Genomic DNA, 16,880 nt, shown 5'->3' with positions numbered 1-16,880 from the left:
GTACAAAAAAGGTTTTCACGACCAGTAAGTACGGAGATGTTGTAAGTGATTGGTTGTAAACAGAATACACTCGATAGAATTCATGTGATAGCAGTGAGGAATGCCAGCTTTGTTTTGCACAATCAATTAACCGTTGCTTAAAACAAGGAATAATCACATATTCATTACCAACACCTTGTGCCTCCCACACATAACCAAAGCCGTACATGTACACACACACACACACAGACACGGAGAGAGAGAGAGGGGGGGGGGATAGATACAGAGAAACAGACAGACAGACAGAGACAGACAGAGTCTGTATTTCCTTGGGTATAATATCAACACTCGCATACATCTCATTTATCTACACACCTTCGAACCCAGGAGCACACTTGCAGTCGAAGAGTCCGTCATCTCTGGGCAAGCACGTGCCGCCGTTCTTGCAGGGTTTACGGAAACATTCGTTGGCGTCCAGCAAAAGGAGCTGCTGCTGGTTCTGCACCGCTCCCGCGTCGTCACTCTGCACCTCCAGGTACCCTGCACCAGCCATGGGAGGTACAATGATAGTCAGGATACCCTGAACCTATTATGAGGGTACCAACAATGATAGTCCAGATACCCTGAACCTATCATGAGGGTATAACCAATGATAGTCTAAGTACACTGAACCAACCATTGGGGTACAAACAATAATGCTCCACGTACCCTGAACCAAACAAGGGGATACGATGGAAATCCAGATACCCCAAACCAGCTAATCAAAGACCCTTTCAATTCACCAGGAGACTATGCCCAGCAAATCCAAACCTTTCAACTCCCCAGAAGACTGAAGCCAGTGAATCAAAAACACTACAGAACATCGAAAAAGATCGTAACCAAGGAAAAAAACCCCTTCAATTCACCTGGGGATTGCCACCAAAGCTGAACAAAAATACCCATGACCAACGTATCAGACGAGCATTACCACACTTGACTTATCAAGGGAGTATGCTAGGCCTACAAATCAGGCAAGCAAACCGGACTTGTGCCGAAGCCCCACGACGCCGAACGCATCCTTCTTCCATTCCCCCAAAGCTGGATAATAGTTCTCATACTCATATGGATCAGTCCACACATTTTGATTCCTTGAAACGACGGGCGCAATAGCCGAATGGTTAAAGCGTTGGGCTTTCAATCTCAGGGTCCCGGGTTCGAATCACGGTGACGGCGCCTGGTGGGTAAAAGGTGGAGATTTTTACGATCTCCCAGGTCAACATATGTGCAGATCTGGTAGTGCCTGAACCCCTTCGTGTGTATACGCAAGCAGAAGATCAAATACGCACGTTAAAGATCCTGTAATCCATGTCAGCGTTCGGTGGGTTATGGAAACAAGAACATACCCAGCATGCACACCCCCGAAAGCGGAGTATGGCTGCCAACATGGCGGGTTAAAAACGGTCATACACGTAAAAGCCCACTCGCGTATATACGAGTGAACGTGGGAGTTGCAGCCCACGAACGCAGAAGAAGAAGAAGATTCCTTGAAACTTAAACTCATGCCCCCAGACCAAAACATACGTATGAGACAAACACTGTCGTCTGATCATTACGTTTATCTTATCAAAACATGCTTCTTCAGCTGTTATGTTGTTTGTTGTTGGTGGTGTTTTTTCTTATACTTTCTTTTCCATGTACTTTCATTTCATTGTTCTTTTCTTCTTCTTTTTTGTTTCTTGTCCGTGCAGCATTTGTGTATCTGTTAATCAATATATATGAAGTGATGGCCTAGAGGTAACGCGTCCACCTAGGAAGTGAGAGAATCTGAGCGCGCTGGTTCGAATCACGGCTCAGCCGCCGATATTTTCTCAAGAGACCTTGAGTGGTGGTCTGGACGCTAGTCACTCGGATGAGACGATAAACCGAGGTCCTGTGTGCAGGATGCACTTAGCGCACGTAAAACAACCCACGGCAACAAAAGGGATGTTCCTGGCAAGATTCTGTAAAAAAAAAAAAAAAAAAATCCATTTCGATAGGAAAAACAAATAACAAGAGGCAAAGCCTTCAAGACTCACTTGTGCTTCACGCTTTATCCTGTAAAGGAATCATTAGGAGGGAAAAAAAAAGAGATTTTAAAAATGGTTGAAAAGTGCTCTGTATTAAATATGATGGATAAGCTTTGGAGAAGAAAAAAGAAAAGAAAAGAAAAAAAAATGTAATGTTTAAGATGAGAAAGATCAGTTTAAAGCAAATTAAGTCCCCTAGCATTAATTACAGAGTAATTCCCTTTTTACTATCTGCACCAAAACGTTTGCAAAATAAATAAAACTTCCATGCTTAGCAAAAGAAGTTCCTGTTTGAACAAAAAATGATAATAATGACTGCTCTTGTTGTTGTGTCAGAATATCAGATCAAAGTGCCAAGTTTAGAGAATACAATAAATATAAATATAACAGTAAATGCAGTTTGCATATAATTAGGCTTCATTTTTTATTTTTTTGTGCCATCCCATAGGTGCAATATTGTTTTAAGCAAGATGACTGGAAAGAACAGAATTTTTCCTATTTTTATGCCTAATTTGGTGTCAACTGACAAAGTATTCGCAGAGAAAATGTCAATGTTAAAGTTTACCACGGACACACAGACACACACACAGACAACCGAACACCGGGTTAAAACAGACTCACTTTGTTTACACAAGTGAGTCAAAAACTGCATGCAGAAAGAAAAGGGGTGGCGCTGTAGTGTAGCGACGCGCTCTCCCTGGGGAGGGCAGTCCGAATTTCACACAGAGAAATCTGTTGTGATAAAAAAAGAGAAATACAAATACAATGGCTTACTGTAATGCCACACCACCGCACCCCTCGCAAGCCTGCCTACCCTAGGATGACTTACTTCCCTTCCATTGTTCTTTTCTTCTTTTTTTGTCTTGTCCGTAAAACATTTGTTTATCTGATAATCAATAGCTTACTGTGCAAGCGTCATACCACTACCCCCCCAAGCCCCCATAGCCTGCCTTCCCCACTGGCTGACTTACCGACGCAGTGGGTGAGGGAGGTGGCCCCCCTCCGGTCCGTGTCGGCGCCGGCCGGGCACCTGATGCACACCGTCTGCGCGCTCTCCGGTTGGTACGTGCCGTGCGGGCACGGGTAGCACGGCCACAGCCCCGTGCGAGACACGTGCCCAGACGGGCACCGCTCTGAAACACACCTGATGCTGCAGGTCTTTGGTTTCAAGGATGAGGGCATGGCCATGGATAAGATAAGATAAGAATAACTTTATTATCTCCAACTGGAGAAATTTGGTCAGGTGCATTGTCACAACATAGACAAGTAAACAACACGGGGACCATAACTGTAAAAGTCAACAACAGCTTTTACAAATATTACGAAGATACAAATATAAAAAATATCACATACATCGTTTCATACATACATCCACACACTGCAGGTAATAACTAGTATTCTTAATGTAAAAACAGAAAGAATTAAGAAACATTATTTGAATATAATTATAAACATAGCCTACTATACTGCACATTGATTATAATAGACAGATAAGATAAGAATAAAGATGAATTGCGGAAAACCACAACCAGATAATCAGCACACACCCGCACCCTCCCCCCCCCCACACACACACACGCGCGGATTACTTGATAAAACAAAAGTAATAAACACATGTTCTCAAATAAAAGCATTTCACATATTCGCTTTTAAAAACATTGCAATTAATTATTACATCGTAATTATTAAACAGAAATATATTTAGAATATGGACGTTAGCATTAGACATATTCCATTGTACATTCATCCTGCACATTGCACATTATTCCTCCTACATATTGCACATTCATTATAACCAATTGTCACGTTTTTAAGCTCAGTAAACACACACACACACCACAACTAGAACAAGGTACAGCCTATCATGCACGGACTTTCACACGTCTCACATGAGAGTGCGCGCGCGCGCGCGCGCACACACACACACACACACACACACAGAGTTCTCAAGAATTTAAAAGGTGGATTGAACGTGGAATAAAATTCTTCAGAGCTCTGGATTTCAACCTAAGAGTTCTGTAACGTCGTCCTGATGGCAATAGCTCATAATACTTTGCTAACATATGGGTGTCGTCAGTTGCTATCTGCCTGCTTTTTTTAACCACTCAACTTTCATACAGCTCTTGCATACTAGCTTGTTTCACTCCCACAATTTTACTGCATACACTCATGACATCGTTCAAAACACGCTTACTCCTCACTCCCAAACTTCCATACCAGCACATAAATGAAACTGTGAGTACGGACTCGATACAACATCGATAATAACTTTGAAGAATATCTGAATTTATACCAACATTTCTAAGCTTCTGTAAACAAAAAATTCTAGATTGACATTTCTTATTAATGGAATCAACTTTTCTGTCAAAAGTCAGCTTATTGTCTAAGATGGTCCCTAAATATCTATATTCATTGACCCTCTCCACTGTTTGACCATCAATAACAAGGTTAGCTACAGGCATGGGGTCTTTCCGAAAATCTATTAACATTTCTTTTGTTTTCAATACGTTGAGATCCAGATAGTTTTTCTCACACCAGGAACAGAACTTTTTAATTTCACTGAAATATATAGCATCAGAGTTGGACAGATCTTCAATTGCTGAATCATCAGAATATTTTATGACAGGAGTTTCGTCCGTGCCTCTGCAGTCATTTGTGTACAATGTAAAAAGAACAGGGGACAGCACTGTACCTTGGGTGCACCAGTAGAAGTAGATTTTAGAGAAGAGTGTGCAGAATGAAAGCGGACGGACTGAGTTCTATTGAGAAGAAAACTTACTATCCAAAGAGTAAGCTTCGGATCAACATCCATGCCTAGCAGTTTGAGGGCAAGGAGATGAGGTTGTGTTGTGTTAAAAGCAGAAGAGAAGTCAACAAAAAGGATACGAACAAAAGATCCCGTGTTATTTAAATGAAGGAAAGCATTATGAAGGAGAGTTAGGATAGCATCGTCAGTACTTCTGTGTGCTTTATAAGCAAACTGAAGAGAGTCAAGCTGCTGTTCAGTGAAAGAAAGAAGATGTCGGAGAATAATTTTTTCAAAGATTGTCATCACTACTGAAGTCAGGGCAACAGGACGGTAATCATTTAGTGCGGCTGGGTTCTTTTTCTTGGGGATAGGACAGATAGTAGATTTTTTTCCAGATGCTGGGGACAGAGCAGTCCTTCAGAGACCAGTTGAAAATTTTACAGAACACGTCACACAACTGGGAAGCACATGTTTTCAGTAATTTTCCGCAGATGTTGTCGGGGCCAATTGCCTTCGTGACATTCAGTTTTAAAAATAAAGATTCAACAACTTTTGCATCGATCTCAAAGTCTTCACCTGTGTTCCTATCTTTGATCTTTTCCTGCAACTGTGAGATAACACTATCCAGTTCCCTTCCCAGATCATTCCTTTCAAAGCGACAGTAGAAATCATTCAGTTTATTTGAAAAATCAATCTGTTCATCTTTTTTTCATTTTACAAGCTACTGTTTTCCTTTTTCGTTTCTCCAGTGATAATTTTTAACCCATCCCATGCAGCTGCCATTTTTCCTGTCTGAAACTGTTGCTCTACTTTTGATATGAATTCCCTCTGTCCCCTGCGTAATTCACCTCTAAGCTTCTTTTGTATCAGTTTCCTATCCTTCTTGTTCCCTGACTGAAACGCTACCTTTTTCTCGTTTAAAATTGTTTTGAGAGACTTCGAGATCCATGGTTTGTTGTTGGGGAAAAGTTTAATTATTTTTGTCGGAATTATCATGTCTTCACAGAAACTGATATAATATGTAACAACATCAGCTGCTTCATGAACATTCTCACATGGGTCAGTCAACACACTCCAATCAGTACAATCAAAACATCCTCTCAGTTCATCCACACTCTCTGACGTCCAAACTTTCACACTCTTTTTCACAATCGGCTCTGTCTGTATCTTTGGTCTGTAGGCTGGGATTAAAAGAACAACATCATGATCAGATACACCCACTGGTGCAAGGGGAACAGATTTGTAGGCATTAGGAATGTTCCCATAACACAGATCGATCGTCTTGTCCAGTCGGGTCCGGCAGGTAACATATTGTTTAAAAGAAGGTAAGGCTTTCTTTAAATCACAGTGATTAAAATCTCCAACAATAAAACACGGGGCGTCGGCAGAGATGAGTTGAAGGTCGCGAACAACACCTGCGATCGTCCTTCCTGCACGTGCAGCAGATGCCTGGTCAAAGACTGGGGCGTACACAACAGTCAAAAAAATACGGCCGAACTCACGTGGCAGGTATCGAGGCCTCAGCGACATTGATATGAGTTCAAGTTCCTGTGTACACAGTTTAGTCCAGGACAGATGCAAAAATGGTCAAAATGTCTGCAACAAAACCGTTCTTTTCACGATAAAATAGAATAAATCATACTGATCACGCTGATATAAACTTGACCGTTGTAGGTGGACGGGAACATAATTAGATTTTAGTTTTTAATAATTATTTGTCACACTTCTGGCCATGAGAGAGCGCCTTACAAAGATCCGCAAGGCAAGAGCAAGCCAGAGTTACGCAATGCGCGGTATAAGGGGTCGCCAGAGGAAAGCGTTTAGCGCGGTACAGTACTTGTGGCTGACTGCTGCCGCACTGATGCTGTCCTATACCTCCGTTAGTAGGTCACTGCGGCTGATGACAGATACCGTACAGAAAATAAGAGAACTCTTTGGGATCAAAAGGAAACAAAAATTTTTAATTTCATCTATTATATACTAAATTGGTAGAAAACGCAAATTTGCTTTTATGAATGTTTTCCAGTTTCTTACCAGTCCCGACATTTCATAAAGAATGAAATCGGTATTATACCGACTGCAAAGGTGAATTTACGAAGGCAGCACGGGATCATTTAGTTCGTAAGAACAATCATGCTGACATTTTACGCAATGGACAACTTGAAAATACTTCATGCTCTGCTTATTAACGTGTAGTATATGAATATCTCAATACCTGTTAACCAGGTTTGTTTCAATGAACATTGTCGGAACACTGTGCAGACAATTAATTCAGAAAGCATGGAAGGCAGATGATGGCAAAATCGACCAATATCATGTCTTGATGTAAAAAGAACGGTATGAAATATTTTTTTCTTTGGAAATGAAGCGGTATTTGTAAATGTGACTCACGAACCCTGGCACAGTACACACGTCAGTTTAGCGTGGGAAAGAAAGTGTATCTGGCTGGAGTATGAAGATGGCAAAATGAAGTGCATCAGATAGTCATGAAGAGCAAAGACTGCCTGGAAAATGAAAATGGGTCAGTCTCCAGAACTTTGTTGGAAATGGTGGTCTCTCAGTCTGATTCAGAAAAAAATGTGTTAACAATGGTTATTCAAATGTTTCACATGTTATTTGGATTGCAATTCATTAGAGAAATGCCTGCAACAATTTTGTGAGAATATGGTTTGTTCTTGTGTCTTAAATGTGTTGAAAATTATTAAAAACATCCACATTTCGCCATTTTGTGACATGGCAATGTGCCTGAACATGAAGTGGTCAGAAACAAATAAGTACAAACCTGATTAAAATCCAGTACATACAGACCTGATCTATATTCATTCGTTGTGATAATAAAACATTGATCATCAGTAAAAATGGTACATTAAGTTTGAAATATTACGCAAAAAACCCCGCATGACAGACGTACACAACCCGTTCCTCTTGACGTATTTTTATTCATTCAAAGGCAAGCACATTCATGAATACACTACACGTTCTTTACTTGCAACAGGTGGTCAACACATCTACCTTCTGCAGCACATACACTCATTTTCTGAAAAAAATGACTGTTCAACTATTTAAATGCAATCGACGTCGCACATTAATTTTCAGTTCCGCTTTTCTGTGTTACTTCAGTGCATGTAAACGACACAATAAAATTATACATGTAAACAAATATAGAACTGTTTCCACATAAATCATGCGGATTCATCGCGCGAAACAACAACAACAAAACTGTGTATGGTAATTTCGTCGTTGTTATGGTTTGTTTGTACATTTATCTCTGATCCGATTAAGTTTAGACACAATCAATGTTTCTGACACATGGCGAGATGCGGTAATATACGGATACTGGCGTAAGATTTCGAACCAAGTCAACGCATGTAGTTCAGTAAGACTTTTCAGTTGAAGACTTGTTGCATCAAAAGTTCCAAACAAGAAGTTCAAAGTAGAAAATCACCCCCTTTAATTACCTTGATTTTTGTCTGGTGAAGTTTTATCACGAAATGATGTAAACTAGTTTATCAGTTCACAAGACAGACGAAGTGTGGAACGAAACGCTGGGGAGAAATGATGTGAAAATGGAGTGCCTGCAGTGTTTCTGAAAAATAAAATCATCCAGGGTGGGGGAGTTAGTTTAGGTATTTTGGGTTCCATGTTACATATGTCATAATGTTTCAGGTAATCATTAATAAAATATATAATTTTGCACAGGCTTTGTTTGAATGCATTGCACTGGCTAAGGATCGCGTGATAGATTCATTACTATCATTATTATAAATCCAGTAATTCAAACATCTGTGTCGGAAAAGTTAGTTTAGGTAACTTGGATTCAATGTTACACGTGTTACAAGAAAGTTTTACATAATCATTAATAAAATTTATGATCCATTGTTATCATTATGATTATTATTTATATACCACGCTAAATCGACGTTACTGCGCCAGGGTTCGTGAGTCACATTTGCAAATACCGGTTCATTTCCAAAGAAAAATATGTATTTCATACCGTTCTTTTCACATCAAGACATGATGTTCAATTTTGCCATCATCTGCCCTCCATACTTTTCCAGTTTATTGTCTGGACAGAGCGCCGATAATGTTCATTGAAACCGAAACGGGTTAACACATATTTAGATATTTATATTCTACACGTTAATAAGCAGAGCATGGAGTATATCCAAATTGTGCATTGCGTAAAACATCAACAAAATTGTACTTACGAACTAAATGACCCCATGCTGCCTTCGTAAATTCACCTTTGCAGTCGGTATAATACCGATTTCATTCTTTATGATATGTCATGAATGGTAGGAAACTGGAAAACATTCATAAAAGCGGATTTGCGTATTCTACCACTTTAGTATAAAATACATGAAATTGAAAATGTTTCCTTTTGACCCAAAAGAGCTCTGTTCCTAGCCTACTGTTCAGATTCAGTGACCTGCTCACAGATCAGCATCAGCGCGGCAGCAGTCAGTCACATGTACTGTACCGCGCTGAACGCTTTCCTCTGGCGACCCCTTATACCGCGCTTGCGTAACCTTCGCCTGTGCTTGCCTTGCGACTCTTTGTAAGGCGCTCTCGCACAGGCAGAAGTAATAAAAATATTCGATTCTGGACATTAAAAATCAAAATCTACTTATGTTCCCGCCCCCCTATAGTGGTCAACTTTATATCAGTGTGATCAGTATGATTTATTCTATTTTATCGTAAAAAGAACGGTTTTGTTGCAGACATTTTGACCTAACGCAAATTTTAATCTAAATTTCCTGGCCTACACAGGCAGAAGTAATAAAAATATTCGATTCTGGACATTAAAAATCAAAATCTACTTATGTTCCCGCCCCACTATAGTGGTCAACTTTATATCAGTATGATCAGTATGATTTATTCTATTTTATCGTAAAAAGAGCAGTTTTGTTGCAGACGTTTTGACCTAACGCAAATTTTAACCTAAATTCCATGGCCTAGTTGCTTCTTCACACACATTCGCACTGTCACACCACTTCTCGTTGACATACAGGCACACGCCACCACCCATTTTCTTCCCCACTTTCTTGCAGTCTCTGTCCATTCTGTACGGAGTGTTAAAACCATCAATCGCAACACATTCATTCAACACTTTCTCACTAAACCAGGTTTCGGTAAAACAAAGCACACACGAGTTCCTAAAATCATTTAAAAATCGACAGTTTGCTCGTACTTCATCTAAATTACAGTTTCTGCCGTTTGGGTTAAGAGATCTGACATTGGATAAAATCATAGATGGCAGTGGGGTCTTAGTGTTATTTTTTCTCAGTCTTCTCTTCACGCCTCCTCTCTTTCCTCTCTTTCGTGCTTTCTTTCTCTCACCTTCTCTTTCATTCTCTTCATCATCACAAATAAGATCACGAGATAAAAGTTGCCCAGTAAGAAAATCACGGTCGTAATGTAAGGCGCCTGTACCTCCTCGCTGTCCGCCATTTGAACCACCCGGTGACACAAAAACACCACAAACACTAGTCCGGAATACAGCCAGCACCACCACGAACAGCCTCACAACTGTCACACTCTTCATCTTTAACACCTTGCACACACTTTGAAATATAAAAGCACAAGGACAGGGCGAGGACAGCAAAAACACGAATGAAACACAGAGCAAAAACACCTGCGTGTCGCCCCCTCGCGAAGCGCCACCATGTATCCTGGGCGGTGGGGGCGTGTGTGTGTGTGTGTGTGTGTGTGTGTGTGTGCGTGTGTGTGTGCGTGCGCGCGTGTGTGTGTTGTGAGGCTTTTTTTAAAGTAATGAGCAGTGAAGAAAAGGAAAGGGGGGACGGTGATTGGAATGAGTTTAGGCGGAGAGTAGGTTTGCTTCATGTCCCCAACAGCATTCCCAAGAAGATATTCCATACTGTTCTCTGAATTCAGTCATATAGTTCAAGGATATGATGATCTGTTATTAATGAGTGTATCACACACCAGTGTTAATTATTCATTCTGTCCAGACTTTCCGTAAAGAAATCATATACAAAGGCCAAATCTTCAAATTTTGTAGATCTTTAAATGATTTTTTTTTCACTACCTGAAAACGATTGCCCTGTTCGTGAGTATCGAATCACCATCACCATCACCATTATCTTCAGCAGCAGCAGCGGCAGTAACTTCATGGACTCTTGCCAATTCACGAATGCTCGCAATACACACGTAAACGTACTGAGGCCTACACACAAAAAGTAGAAACTCACACATCCCGCCTCCAAATACCCCTTCTCCCCACACACAACATCGAAAGTTACTAAGAATGCGGGTCTTAGTTCTGTTACCGATTACAGCTGTTACTTATGATAATAACGCAGTTGTTGTTACGCTCATCATTGTCAAAGACACTGGGAAATACCGACCTCTGCATTGTTCTTTTTCTCTGGCACCCCTTCTTAGCGTAGTGGACCCGTCTGGACAAGGGTGGCACGTGACCTGAGCGTATTGTGATTGGAAGAACCCTTTTGGGCATGTCTCACAGCGTTCCAGGCCGGAGGAGGACACACTCCCCGGCAAACACTGGGCTGAAAAAACGAAATGCAGTAATGTGTTAAAAAATTCAAAGTAATAATCGACTTTCCTGACAATTTTAGAACTAACCCGGGTGTTTATATATATATATATATACATTATTTTATTGTCAATTTCCTGCTTTTAAACAGTAAACATCCTTGTTAAATGGTACCTCTATGAGCAAAAAGAGAAAACGTATAGATATATGTCAGAATATGAGTTAAGTAGCAGCAGTATCAAAAGCACTGACAGTAGTTGTGATGATATCAGTTTACAATAGTAATACGCATGAAGAATGTGACTGAAACACATTCTGAAAAAAATAATAAATAAACTTAACAGCAACAAGAAGGGGAATATTATCTTTTTCATCCTCCCTCTCCACGTAAGACACTTCTTTCAGTCAAAGGTTAAAAACAACTTTCTCATAACAGACAACAATAAAAAGACATCAATGGGAAAGCTGAAGACTGATATTATTTTTCGCCACATCGATATCAACATTTGGCAGCTGGAAGCTCATACGGGAACAGAGGTATAAACACGTACATAAATACACCATCACCACCCTTCACAACCCATGGGCGCGACACACAACCTGCCCACAAACACGGCACAGAGTGTTTAGAAGGACAGGAAACACGAAATCTATGACTGTTGCTGGGATGTTAGTAGAGAAGGAAACATTAAAATTTATCATTGTGGTTGGGGTGTTAGAAGAGCAGGGAATACTTGCTCCTGTGTACCTCTGCACTCGTTCTGGCTCCGAGCGTTCTGAGCTGAAGTGTTGGTCTTTTCCGGACACACCATGCAGGTGACCCGACCCTCCGTGGGCTGGTAGGTGCCCTGGGGACAGCTCTGGCACCGGTGAGACACCACGTTGAAGAACATCCCCACGGGGCATTGCACTGTCACACACACACACACACACACAATCACGCGCGCGCGCAGTCACACACACACACACACACACACACACACACACACACACACACACACACACACAATCGTCTCACTGCATTTTTGTTCATCACTGGTAATAGTGAACGATAAAAAACGATAAAAAACAACAAAATCAGAAAACAATAAACGGGCAGATGAAGAGACACCTGTAAACGCATATATAACGCCGAGCATGCACGTGTGCGCGCTCGCGCGCGCACGCGCACATACACACACACACACACACGCACGCACACACACACACACACACACACACACACACACACACACACACACACACACACACACTCAGAGTCTCACTCACAATAATACAAAGGATTTTCGCGGGCCACACACCCGATCAAAAAAATACCCTGTCGTAAAATAAAGAATGGAATAAAAAACATTTAGTACTAGACTACACAACAACAAAGGATACTTCCATTCAACGCTACCATATACACATATTAACCTGTTGAAAACACGGCCTCACACAAACACAGGACTCTCAACCACTTGACCTCCAAAACAAAAGCTAACAGATCATTGTTAAAATGAAACTCCGGGCTTCCACACGAAACTCACCACCGGAGTTATCCAGCAAGAATAGAATAAAATATCGAGTATAAAAACCAGCCAAGAATACACAACCACTCGGCTATCGCGCCCGTCATCCTATACAAAACACAACCACCCACAAACACAGGACTCAACCACTTGACCTCAAGAACCAAAGCCAACAGATCGTTGTCAAAACGACACTCTGGGCTTCTGGGAAACACGAGACTCACCACAGGAGTTATCCAGCAACACCGCTCCTTGCGGACAGCTCTTGCGCTGGCGCCTGTCGTCGAAGTCCATGTCGGAAAATCGGAGCCAGCGGCCGCCGATGTAAGTGTCGAAGTGTCCCTGCTTGGCCTCGGCCTGAAGTGCCTTCAGCAGCTTCTTCATGGACCTCGACAGCTGCTCCTGACGTCTGGAGGCCTCCTCTGTGGTCCCCGTACTGTTAACAGTGCCTGGGGGTGTTGTTGGGGTGTTAGAAGAGCATATCAAATCTATCACTGCTGCTGGGTTGTTATAAGAGCAGGTAATACTAAATCAATCACTGTGTTAGGAGAGCAGGGAATACTTAATTTATCACTACTGTTGGGGTGTTTAGAAGAGCAGGGAACACTAAACTTGTCGCTGTTGTAAGGGTGTTAGATGAGTAGTTTCAGTTTCAGTTCCTCAAGGAGGCGTCACTGCGTTCGGACAAATCCGTATACGCTACACCACATCTGCTAGGCTGATGCCTGACCAGAAGCATTAACCCAACGCGCTTAGTCAGGCCTTGAGTGCATACACACACACACACACACACACACACACACACACACATATATATATATATATATATATATATATATATATATATATCTGTGTACCTATCAGAGAGGATGTCTTCTAAGGAATTTTGCCATTGGACAACACTTCCTCGTTGCCATGGGTTCTTTTTCAGTACGCAAAGTGCGTGCTGCACACAGGGCCTCGGTTTATCGTCTCATCCGAATGACTATACGCTCAGTTTGATTTTCCAGTCAAACTTGGAAGAAAGGGCGAGAGATTCGAACCCAGACGCTCACTGACTCTGTTTTAGCAGATGAGCATCTCAACCATTCTGCCACCTTCTTCCTAAACACTAAGCTTATCACAATGAAACAATACCGTGGCGCCTTTCTCATCTACAGTTCAGAACTGATCTCCTTCCAAAGTCTGGCTAGCAACTTGCAGTTCAACGACAGAGAATTGTTTTAAATGGCAGGTTTCACAGCAAACAAATACTATCACCCAAAGTGATACAAACGAGACACAAATTCAAGCCTTTGTCTCATCCAGCACTTATTATCATTCTTTTGGTATCGCATTTCTCTTTGTCTCATTTACATGTCCAGTCATGACAAATTACATGAAAACCGTGAGCGCTGTTTTTTCCCCGCACCTTCCAGAGTGAAGTCAAACTTGATGGAGGCAGTACGCCGGCGGCGCCGTCTGGAGCTGTCTGCCGATCGGCGTCGGCGTTTGGCCACGACGTTAATTTTGTTGAAATCTGGTGAACACACCCATCTGAATGTTATAATGATGATATATTGTACTCACATGGCGCAAACTCCCCATATATGGGATCTTAGCGCCCTTACATGAAACAGTGCATAATTATACAATAGTACGTAAGAGCACACATGGACATAGAAGTGGTATCCACGACGTTAATTTTGTTGAAATCTGGTGAACACACCCATCTGAATGTTATAATGATGATATATTGTACTCACATGGCGCAAACTCCCCATATATGGGATCTTAGCGCCCTTACATGAAACAGTGCATAATTATACAATAGTACGTAAGAGCACACATGGACATAGAAGTGGTATCCACGACGTTAATTTTGTTGAAATCTGGTGAACACACCCATCTGAATGTTATAATGATGATATATTGTACTTACATAGCGCAAACTCCCCATATATGGGATCTTAGCGCCCTTACATGAAACAGTGCATAATAATTATTATACAATAGCACGTAAGAGCACACATGGACATAGAAGTGGTATCCACGACGTTAATTTTGTTGAAATCTGGTGAACACACCCATCTGAATGTTACAATGATGATATATTGTACTCACATGGCGCAAACTCCCCATATATGGGCTCTAAGCGCCTTACGTGGAACAGTACATAATTATACAATAGTGCGTTATGCAAAATAAGAGCACATATGGACATAGAAGTGGCAGCCACTTATGGTATTGTCATCATGAAGGTAATGGTTTCCTTCTCTTGCTAAGAAGGTTATACTCTCTCATTATATGGTATAATATAATGACCATTACAAAGTACTTTAACACATTTTCAAATATTATTCAAATATGTTCAAATTAATAAGTACTAATGTTCTCAGATTGATGAAGGCAATAATAGTCAGGCCTGATTCGGTTGCGAAATGGGGAATATATCTTTTGAATGTCACATCGGCATTATCATGATAAACGTACAGACACTATTTTTCTGTAACCCTCATCTTCGCTTGTATTTTCCTTGTGTCTCCACATGTTGACCCGTTTACGTGTGCGTCTGTCTCTTTGTTTCAAAACGACTGTATGTGCATTTCTTGACACGTCGTTCGTGTATTTCTATTTGGATCGTATGGCAATGTCAATAAACATTTTCATGTTTTTGTTCTGTTTGAACATTAGAGTGTGTACGTATGTTGAAGACACGACGGAAGAGAGAGAGAGAGAGAGAGAGAGAGAGAGAGAGAGAGAGAGGGACAGACAGACAGACAGACAGAGACAGAGAGCGACAGAGACAGAGACACAGAGAGAGACAGACAGAGAGAGAGAAAGACAGAGAGACAGAGAGCAACAGAGACATAGACAGAGAGACAGACAGACAGAGAAAGGGAGAGACGGAGACAGACAGTGCGGAGGTGGTCGGGTGGGGTAGTGGTGATTGGGGTTTGAGAAAAAGTATCATGGGCTAAATATGCCTTTATTCAACAGCGATTGTTTTAATCAAGTATTTGGCAGTGTGCGGTGCGCGTCAGGCTTTTTTTTCTGCCGTGTCCTGCACGTTACCTTCGTGTTCATCACAGGTGGTGCGGATCTCCTCCATGTCACATGAAATGTCCTCCTCACACAGACTGCTCACCTGTTCACACACACACACACACACACACACACACACACGAACGTATTGAAACGTTTCAGGCGTGCAACGACTTTGACAAAATATATCCTCCGCGGTAAACTGGTAAGGCGTTGGACTTCTGATCAGTGGTCAGGGTTTGACCCCCGTTTCGACCTGGTGTCGTATCATTGGGAAAATGGGCACTTTACTCCGATATTTCCCACTCTACCAAGGTGCGAATGGGTACCTGAGTTCGGGTGAGGAAGGTATGGGCCCCGCCTTCCTATGCCGATCCCGAGACACTTCTTCTTCTTCTTTCCGTTACACGACCAACATCGACTTGCCGATGACTCTGTCGTGGTTCATGCATGCTGGGTATTTTCGTGTCTCCATAACCCACCGAACACTGACATGGGTTACAGGATCTTTAACGTGCGTATTTTATCTTCTGCGTGCGTATACACACGAAGGAGGTTCAGGCACTAGCAGGTCGGCACATGTTGACCTGGGAGATCGGAAAAATTTCCACAGTGAACATGAATTCACTGCCCCGATCGCCGTAAAAGGCTGTGGGTTCTTTAACCTAGTCCTGCAAGTATTAGAATGTTAACAAAGGAAGACAATGAAGAGATGCATTGCGAAGTTAAACAACAACAACGACAACAACAACAACACAAATATGAACCAAAACATTGACAACGCAACAGCAGAACAACAACCAGCACAAGAAAATGTTGAGAAAAGAGAAATGAACAACAACAAAAAAGCACAAGAATAAAGTTGAGAAAGAACTGAACAGCAACAACAGACCAAGTGGAGTGATGGCCTAGAGGTAACGCGTCCGCCTAGGAAGCAAGAGAATCTGAGCGCGCTGGTTCGAATCACGGCACAGCCCCCGAAATTTTCTCCCCCTCCACTTGACCTTGAGTGGCGGTCTGGGCACCAGTCATTCGGATGAGACGATAAACCGAGG

General features: G+C 41.8%; 1 protein-coding gene across 4 annotated transcripts in view; it reads right to left on the bottom strand.

The window, feature by feature from the left end:
- The window catches only part of LOC143279742 (sushi, von Willebrand factor type A, EGF and pentraxin domain-containing protein 1-like), a 93,648-nt gene that overhangs the window by 43,028 nt on the left and 33,740 nt on the right, over positions 1 to 16,880 (bottom strand). For all 4 annotated transcript variants that reach the window (XM_076583869.1, XM_076583868.1, XM_076583870.1 and 1 more), the window contains 7 exons: positions 15,856 to 15,928; positions 14,213 to 14,320; positions 13,026 to 13,250; positions 12,039 to 12,200; positions 11,142 to 11,303; positions 2,996 to 3,157; positions 355 to 519 (listed from right to left, as the gene is read on the bottom strand). In XM_076583869.1, the coding sequence (XP_076439984.1) occupies positions 355 to 519; positions 2,996 to 3,157; positions 11,142 to 11,303; positions 12,039 to 12,200; positions 13,026 to 13,250; positions 14,213 to 14,320; positions 15,856 to 15,928 (1,057 nt within the window). The remainder of the gene's footprint in view (positions 1 to 354; positions 520 to 2,995; positions 3,158 to 11,141; positions 11,304 to 12,038; positions 12,201 to 13,025; positions 13,251 to 14,212; positions 14,321 to 15,855; positions 15,929 to 16,880) is intronic.

The sequence above is a fragment of the Babylonia areolata genome, chromosome 3, assembly GCF_041734735.1.
Source record: "Babylonia areolata isolate BAREFJ2019XMU chromosome 3, ASM4173473v1, whole genome shotgun sequence".
In the NCBI taxonomy this organism is placed as follows: domain Eukaryota; kingdom Metazoa; phylum Mollusca; class Gastropoda; order Neogastropoda; family Buccinidae; genus Babylonia; species Babylonia areolata.
Note: the sequence above shows the minus strand (reverse complement) of the source record. Positions and strands in the feature narration are given on the sequence as shown.